The 9294-nt window shown below is 39.8% G+C and overlaps 1 protein-coding gene across 1 annotated transcript in view; it reads right to left on the reverse strand.

Moving 5' to 3' along the window:
• The window catches only part of EPG5 (ectopic P-granules autophagy protein 5 homolog (C. elegans)), a gene marked incomplete at both ends in the record, with an annotated part of 46271 nt that extends 37234 nt beyond the window's left edge, over positions 1-9037 (reverse strand). Inside the window, 8 exon segments of the mRNA XM_009069508.1 lie at positions 1963-2120; positions 2436-2591; positions 3481-3631; positions 4218-4332; positions 4646-4754; positions 7177-7250; positions 8258-8365; positions 8901-9037. Coding sequence (XP_009067756.1) covers positions 1963-2120; positions 2436-2591; positions 3481-3631; positions 4218-4332; positions 4646-4754; positions 7177-7250; positions 8258-8365; positions 8901-9037 — 1008 coding nt within the window.
• Between the last annotated feature and the right edge of the window lie 257 nt (positions 9038-9294).

Genomic DNA, 9294 nt, shown 5'->3' on the forward strand with positions numbered 1-9294 from the left:
CTAATCCTACATTTATAAAACTTACAGAAGACTTGCTTGTACTCACACAGGTATGAAATACCAAGAACAAACTACTTGATTGTTACTTGTCAATGAAAACATGATACCCACACCAAGTTTATTAACGTTTTGTCCACTCATGAATACCTCAAGTAATGAGATTTCCCGTATTTTCCCAGGGAGGGTATTTTATATCTGGTATCTCCATGGTCCAGAGGTTATATCAGCAATTTCAGCTCTATCGCTGCACTCCATTTTCTCTTGCTATTTCTACCTATACCTTAAAAACAACTATGCTCCTACCTCTGTATGTAAGCCTAAAGCTTCCATCAGTTACCAAAGCCTGCTTCCACCTGCAGATCCATCACTCTACTCAACCTTGTTTAGAAGGAAACAAATCAATTAAAAATGTTCTTTTTCAAGACAATGTTAAAGTCATGCTCTTCCAGGGTATGAACTACAGTAAATTAAGCATTACATTGGTAAGCGTCAGTCCAAAGAAGCTATTTCAGAAGATTAAGATGGATTTCACTGAAAGAACTGCTGATATGCCGTCTAGACATTGGTGAAAAACAATATTGTGCTGACATAACCCATCAAGAAGAATGAAGAGGATAAAAATACCCTGCATCAGCATACCAGGAATTTTAACACAAAAGTTAGGTAGAAGCAAAACAATGCCTGAAAAAATAATAGGGGGAAAAAAGCAATCAGTGCTGTGAATGCAACCCACAACATCATATTACATTCTGTTTGAGATGCAGTACAAATTTTCTTGAAAAAAAGAAAAAGACATTCTACTGAAACCGCGTAACTGTTACTGTTTCATGTAGCAAGTGCTTATCAGATCAGCACTTCAACAACTGAAGGCAACTATAGTCTTGATATCTCTCCCCCACTCTGTGTAAATTGCCTTAAATGTTAGTTGAGCTTGCACAGAGTCAAGACATTCAGCAACCTCTCAAGGTCACCCTTTTCTATTGCTTCTCCATCAAAAAGACTAGATAGACAGGTTAACAGCTATGGGCGACCAGACAGCTGAAAAGTAAAACTGACAAAAATGAGATTTGCTCTCCCTGAAGACAGCAAAAAGGCTGTGAAGTAGGGAGTTAGTGCTTTGTTTACCTGTCTCCCTGTCAATCAAGTCCTGAAATATTTTCCATGAAGGCAGGAGCAAAAGGAAAGTAGCATTCCAGATGGCCTCTAAATAACCCTGCTACAGTTGAAGGCACCACAGTCACTGTGGAGACCAGCACAGGACAGAAGTCAACAGGAAATAGAAAAAAAAGGTGCCATTTAGGACAAGAAATACACCAAAAGGCAGCTTGAAATGAGGGAAACATGTAGTTGTGAAAGATGATCAGATCTTCTACAACTAAGTTACTGAAGCCAAAACTAGCAAGTTTAGGGGGGGAAAAAAAAGGACTCCACTAGAAAAAGATTATAGAACTATCAAGAGCTCAACAGTCAGCAGTTAAAAAAAAACAAACCAAAACAAACAAACAAACCAAAAAAAACCCACAGCACAAACAACAACAAACACAGAACCACAACCAAAACACCCCCAACAAACCAACCCAACCAAAAAACTGCAAATCCAACCCTAAGTGATGCAGAATTCTCTATTTTAGGACTTTAACCTCACTCTCCAAATACTATTGAAGGTCAAGATGGGAACTGCTATGAGAATCTACAACATGTACCTCCTGCATGGCACTCTTGCAGTGCTGAAGCAGCCAGAGAAAAAAATGAAAGGACAGCAGACCTGGCGACTGCTGTTAAAATGAGTGTAAGTAAACAAGTACCAGAAAACAGTGAACTGCCCAAGACATTTCTAAGTTCACTAGACCAGTCATGCTGTTGAGGGTGTACTTAACAATGCAACCTGCAAAGAATTAAACACATAGCTGATGCAGCAGTAGCTGAAGAGATCAGAATTGGTTCTGTGTGTAGGAATTTTACCTTTTAGTCTTTGTTTGCAGTCAGCAGGATGCAGAGTAGAGCAGAGCTTTTCCAGGTGTTCGTTCTCAGCACAGTGCATGACAAAGAAGAGCTTCCAGAGCATGTCACTGGATAAGGTTCCATAAGGCATCTCAGACATGAACAACCAGACTCCCAACCTGTTGGATTTGAAGAAGCAGTTGAAAAGTTTCACCCTGATAAATCCTAGCACTTGAAAAGGAGACCTATGTCCACATCTCTGCCATGTAACAGCATCAGGAATGTGAGTCTCTGTCTTTAGCATCTCAAATTCTGAGTTAACATCACCCTGAACTAAGTCCTCAGAGCTTCTGTCAGATGCTACAATTCAAGGTATAATTCCAATGTACCGAAAAATCCTTCATATTGCAGTTTTGTTTAAACCATTAAGCATTTAAAGCCCATTTTCAAATATCTAATTCCTCAAACATGAAGCCAGTGAAGGGACAACCTACCTTTTTGCTTTCAGAACATGTAGAACAGCTCTAAAAAAGAGCTCATCAAACTCCAGTTGCAATTTTTCCATAGAATAGGGATGTGATACTGATCCATATTGTTTGTTGCCACTAACATACTGGGCCCAGTGGTCACTCACGTGACAAAGTGTCATCCTACAAAGCAGAACAAACAAGTCAAAGAAGAATCATTAAGTATGTCATCACCACATGAAAACAGACAAGGGCAACCATATCAGAGTCTAGTGACAAGAGGTATGTCCAATCCCTTGCCCCCTGGCTTCCAGAGATTTCTATGTAAATTGCATCAGCATAAACTTTCTGTGCTGTCCTTCCTTGGTTATATTCTGTTATACCAAATTAGTTTGTGTATGACCTTCTGAGCCTTAAGGTAATTGAACACGACGAAATGGCAGTACATGCAGAAAGCTCATACAGGAACAATTACACTGAGAAAGTTACTGCCCACATAACACATACATGGATTTTGTTTCTGATTTAACTCTATTCTTGCTTGACAATACACTCACAGAAGCCATGTAAAATGACTCCTAGAGAAACGAAAATAAAAAGCAACTTTTAGGATTCAATTACACGTACTCACTGCAACAATACGATTTTTCAAGGAGCAAATTAAAAACCCTAAAACAATTCTGGGTAACAATGGAAAGAAAGCAGTAACACTGATTATAAACTGGGGTGACTCAAGAAACTGTTGGATTTCAGTGACTTCCCACAACAAGCCTAACCACATCACTGACGAATGTCAGCCTAGTGTTCCACAGCTCTAACAGCCACTTTGTGCCCAGGGCATTGAGATTCTCCAATTCCCCACTTCCCAGACAGAGTCAAGGACCCTGGGACTTCAGATTCCCAAACTGGCTGCCCCTGAACTAACCAACACTCAAAGCACTGTCTACCAAAAAAAAACATGAGTGGAGTTTTGGTTCTTTTGGTTGTTTGATGGTTGGTTCTGTGGGTTTTTTTAAGCAGCTGTGAACTTTAAATGAGATTAGAACACATCCCAGAGAAAATATTATCTTACTTGATGAGCTGACCAATTCGCTTCACAAACTGTCGGTACCGTGCTCTGTTAAATGTTTCCAACCCTGCAGACAGAAGTTCCACTAAGGAGTTTGCAAAGGCAAAAATTTTCATCATCTCCTGGGGAGTTGTTTTTTCAGGAAAATAAGCACCTAAGATGAAGACAGAAAAATAAGCACAAAAAAAGTCTGAATTCTGATTTTTTAAATAACTTAGCAAGCACTCAAAGCAACAATTCACCATATAGCTGGAAAACAGTTCTGAACTGAAATGTATCTTTTGTTTATGAAATGAACAATAAATACCTACTAATTATGAAAGTAAAAATAAACTATAGAGATTGTAAGACCTCTAGCAAGCAATTATCTTCATGTACTTGCCCAGACATTTTGCAAAGTAAAAAATGAACAAATAATGAGAGAAAAATCACACTAACATTACAGCTAAGAGACAAAGGAGAAAAACAGTTTGGAAAGCACTTTTGCGAGTTAACTACCAACCAGATCCAAACTAAGAGAAGAGACTCTTATGTCTTGCATGCTAATATTGCTGTAAGGTTTTGATTTACTCCACATGGCATATACTTCCATCTCATCTATTTAGCCTGTGAGCTGTTGCACAGGTTTACTATTACTGCACTCAGCAAGTCTCATAATGCAGTAGCATTCTTGGCAGTGGTAATCATTAATACAATTAGGATAAGCAAAATGAAGAATAACTCTTTAGGAACAGATTCACCTCCAGACTTAAAGCCAAGGAATTGCTGAAAGAGTTCATGAAATGGAAACTGTGACAACAGAGCAATCAAGTCATCTTCCAAAAGCAGAATCCAGCTCGTTTCAGGATCCTCATCCTAGAAACAAATACAGTGGCTTTCAGTAGCTTTACAATAAAATACATGCTAAAAGGGTTTCACTATTGTACTAATTACAGATTTGTAAGCCATAGCCCAAACACTTGAATTCTGTTAATGCTCATTCCTCAAAGCTCCACTATCTACACTTGTAGAACGGTGATAAAAGGAGAGCAAAACAAAAGCAAGTTTCAAACTACATTTTTTAACTGAAACAGTCAGCTTTTCTTCATCTGTTTTACAAAGATCAAGAAGCTTGAAAAAAAGCATAAAGGGAAAAGAAAGAGAAATAAAAAGAAGTCATCTGCTATACCTCTTCTCCTCCTTCATCTACCAGGGTCCAGCTCCCAGATTCCTTCCCAGAGGAAGAGGAACTTCTCCTTTCAGTTGGTTTCATATGGCACATGAAGTCCACACGATTTCTGGTTTAATGTGAAAAATCAAGTTTAAAATACATTAGAATATTAAAAATTCTGAATTAAGCCATCCTTTACTTAGGATATTTAAAAAAAACAGATACAAGAGGATGAAATCAGCAAGTATTTCAGAAACCTGCCTGGCAGAAAAGAACCTAGGGGTACTTGTCAACAGCAGCTGAACATGAGCTGGCATGTGCCCAGGTGGCCAAGAAGGCCAAGGGCAGTCTGGCCTGTATCAGCCATAGTATGGCAGGCGGGGCCGGGCAGTGACCATCTGCCTGTGCTGGGCGCTGGCGAGGCACCTCAAATCAGTTGCCCAGAACTGGGGTCAGTTCTGGGGAACTCATGACAATAAAGACATTGAGGAGCTGCAACATGTCTGCAGAAGAGAACAGAGCTGATGAAGGTCTGATGAGCAGCCGAGGGAGCTTGGGAAGGGGCTCAGCCTGGAAAAAAAAGAGGCTCAGGGGAGACCTTCTTGCTCTATACAATTAACTCCCTGACAGAAGGTTGTAGCCAGGTGGGGGTTGATCTCTTCTCCCATGTAAGAAGTGATAGTACAAGAAAAAATAGCATCAAATTGTACCAAGGGAGGTCTAGATAGGGTATTATGGAATTTTTTTTCATGGAAAGGGTGGTCAGGCACTGGAACCGACTGTGCAGGGCAATTGTGGAATCACCATCCCTGGAAGTGTTCAGAAGGCTTGTGGATGTGGCACCTGGGGACAAGGTTTAGCAGTGAACACAGGGGTGCTGGGTTAACAGTTGGACTCAATCTTAAAGGTCTTTTCCAACCTAAACAATTCTGATTCTAAATGGCTCTATGATAACGTGATATCCTCAGAGACTCACACTTCTGTATTCAGGAAATCATCTTCCAAGTAATATTCTGAACAACACAAATGGCTGTGCTGGTTTTGGCTGGGGTAGAGCTCATTTTCTTCACTGTGGCTAGTATGGGGCTACGTTTAGGATTTTTGAACACAGGGCTGGATAATGCAGATATGTTCTTGTTATTGCTGAGCAGAGCTTACACAGAGCCAAAGCCTTTTCTGCTTTTTGTACTGCCACACTGGCAAGGAGGCTGTGGGTACATGGGAGACTGGGAGGTGACACAGCTGGGACAGGTGACGCCAGTTGACCAAAGGGATATTCCATACCATATGACATCATGCTCAGTATATAAAGTGGGAGGAAGAAGGAGGAAGGGGGACACATTTGGAGTGATGACTTTTGTCTTCCTGAGTAACTGCTATGCGTGATGGGGCCCTGCTCTCCTGGAGATGGCTGAACACCTGCCTGCCCATGGGAAGCAGTGAATTAATTCCTCGTTTTGCTTTGCTTGTGTTTTTGGCTTTTGCTATCCCCATTAAAGTGTCTCTATCTCAACCCACAAGTTTTCTAGCTTTTACCCTTCCAATTCTCTCCCTCATCCTACAGGTGAGGGAGTGAGCAAGCAGCTGTATAGGCCTTGGTTACTGTGATAACATGAACGTATCATAAATGAAATGTCAGTTTTAAGATACTGATTTCATAAACCACACTGAGAATTCAAACTTGGCCCTGACATGCACGAGCTGTGACAGGCAAGTCTCAGCCCTTTTACCAGTAAGTACAGACACTATAGAGGTCAGAGTTCTAGGATCAACAGTTGAGAGCATCACCCTAGACACCTCAAGGTAGCCCTTGTTCGTGACACAAGTATCAAAATGCACTGGCAATACACATGCCTTCAGGATACACTCCTCTCCCCAGGCAGCTCTAGAGGGGAAATGTGAAAATAAAACCCTTTAAAATAACAGCCTCCAATAAACAAGACTCCCACTTAACTCAGAGCCAGACTATCAAGATCACAATGACAACCCTAAATACCAGCAGTTGAATCCTTTAAAGACATTAAAATTTTGCCAGGGATATTAATAGGTTATACATTTTATATGAAGCATGTAACAGTTTTCACTATTGACTGATTTCACTAATTAGCTTCTTCAAGCAACCATGTAGGCCTTCTAGATTAAAAGAAAAAGGATGAAAAATAAATTAAGAAGCCCAACCCGTGTATACAGCAACTCAGCACCTTTACTCAGGGTGCTCTATTGCAGAGATGGTACAATGAACATAGTGCAAAGCAAGAGTTACCTCAGAAGTCACAGTAACAAAACCTATGAGTCTGTCAGTCTTCACAAGCTATTTCACTGCTGAAAGCAAGTTGCATCATACTGTGTACAGCAGAACAACGTACTTCCAAAGCTCAATTTTAAGATGAATGAGTAAAAAGAGTTTAATTCAAAACTGTGAATCTATTTGTGCCTGCTTTTATGACTTTACCTGCAATGAACTTTCAGAGTTTTACAAGCAGATTATGTGTCATGTATTCTACTCTTAAATAATCAGAACACATGTATAAAATCATATTCATACTCACTTGACAGGAGACATAAGTAAGGCAAGAGACTGCATGAAATGAAAGACACCCGATGGGTTATCCAAGACCTTGATCTGAAATTAAATGCAAAAATCTAAGTAAATCTAAGTAAGTATAACAAAGGGAAAATTAGTTTTAGCAGAGAAATTTCCATTTCTCACTAGTTTTTTCTTAAGACTAAAAATTACCCATAAAAGACAGGGCCCACATCCTGGAGAAAGTACGGCCACAGCAAAATACTGTGAGTTGTCCAAAAGAATTACTTATAAAAATCACAAGAAGGAAAAAACCCAAAACATCAAAAACTCCACAAAAAAAGGGAAAACATCTATGTTTCACACGTAGGTCTGGGCAACAGGCAGAACTCAGGCACTGAGCACAGGGGAAGTCAGGATCCTACCATGTTAGGTTAATGACTGGACTCGATATTAAGGGTCTTTTTCAACCTAAATAATTCTATTCTATACTTTTATTGCATTGTTTGCCATTTTTGTTAGTGCAATTGCAGTACTTTTCCTCTGGCTAGATTTCCAACATTTTCCCCTCTTGGAGGAGTAGTATGTTCTTTGAAAGAACACCCCGGTGCCTCTGGATATCCGCACTCTGCTACATACAAAGCGAACCCTTGCCCCTGAAATCCAGGGAAACCATTCCCATTTCAGTGTATGGGATATAAATACCTGTTCTTCTTCATCCCTTACACACCACAGAGATGCCTCCAATCTTGCTTGTCTCATATACAGCTGCTGCTTCAAACCTAAATAGCATTTCCATTTCTTAAAGAACACTCCCAAAATCTGGTGCACGAGCCCTTCCGAGGCACATGGCAAGCCCTTTACTCCCTTTCATAGAATCTCTCTGACCAAATATAAGAAGTTTCTTTCCCCCTGTTAACCTGCACATGATTGGGCTAACATGGGTAAATAAATCCTCAGACAAATCCCTGTGTTACCATGATTCCACAGACCCGGAAAGACAATGCCAGTCATGAAAGACTGACTAGGCACAAGATGCTCCCCTCTCTCCTATCCACACCACTCCCACTTCAACTTTCTGACAATAAAGAATTAAACATTCACACCTGAATGAATGGACAAGCCCACTGACTGATCCCAGCTGGACACCGCAGGATATGGTTGAAGAGGAAGAGATGGTCACCTGGACAGCCAATTCTTTGCAGCACTGACACCTAGAGGGAAGTACACTGAAATCAAGTAAACAATTTCAAGGTTCATTCCTTTATAGTTTTGCTAACTAGAGCGATGCTGTTCGTTCACTTCTTTTCCCATGCTTTCTAACAAACCTCAATTTTCAGAGCAAGTTACAGGAGAACAGTACCTAAAAGTCTGCTTACTTGGCTTATGATTCACAAATGTTTTTCTTTGGTGTAGAAAAATTAATTACATTTGCATTAAAAACTTATTTATTTAAAAATCAGCAAGAACACAACTGTCTCAAAAAATTACAAGTCCAAATAGTTTTAATTTCAAAACAAGTCAAAGCATAATGAATATTACTAAGTCCATTTTGAGCAATGCTTGACCTCATCAGACAAGGGAATTCATTCTAAAGATTCACTAACAGATTCTGTTGGTCAAGTCGAACAAATCCCACCAAAAAATTCATTGCCTATGGGACAGTGAGAGAAACAATAACATTTTCACTAATTACTCCCAAATTCTTCCCATGTGTTAGATCAGATATATCAATGCTTACTCCCTCACCAGTCTCTGCAGCCACATGAGAAGGTCACTTTGAAATTGAGGATCTTCAATAACTCTACGAGTGAAGCTGAAAAGGACACTGATACATTCCTTCAATTGGCTCAAGTCTGAAGACAGATTTTCTGACTGCTTTGAAACTGTAAATTAAGAACATAATTAAAAAGCTTTGACAAGCATTAGTAGCACAAGTAGTGGGTTTGGGGCTACATAAAAAAACTTGTTCTCTCTATCTATAGATACCAAGGTATTTCAACACAGCTGCTTGCTAAATCTGTCAGAGAAGAACAATTACTCAGAGTACTTTATTTCATCTTATAATTAAGCACAGGATGCTAATTTTAAGAATATACTATAGTTACTCTCACAAAAGGCCTTCCCCTCAAGACCAGCTTCC

The sequence above is a fragment of the Acanthisitta chloris genome, unplaced genomic scaffold (genome assembly GCF_000695815.1).
Source record: "Acanthisitta chloris isolate BGI_N310 unplaced genomic scaffold, ASM69581v1 scaffold4942, whole genome shotgun sequence".
In the NCBI taxonomy this organism is placed as follows: domain Eukaryota; kingdom Metazoa; phylum Chordata; class Aves; order Passeriformes; family Acanthisittidae; genus Acanthisitta; species Acanthisitta chloris.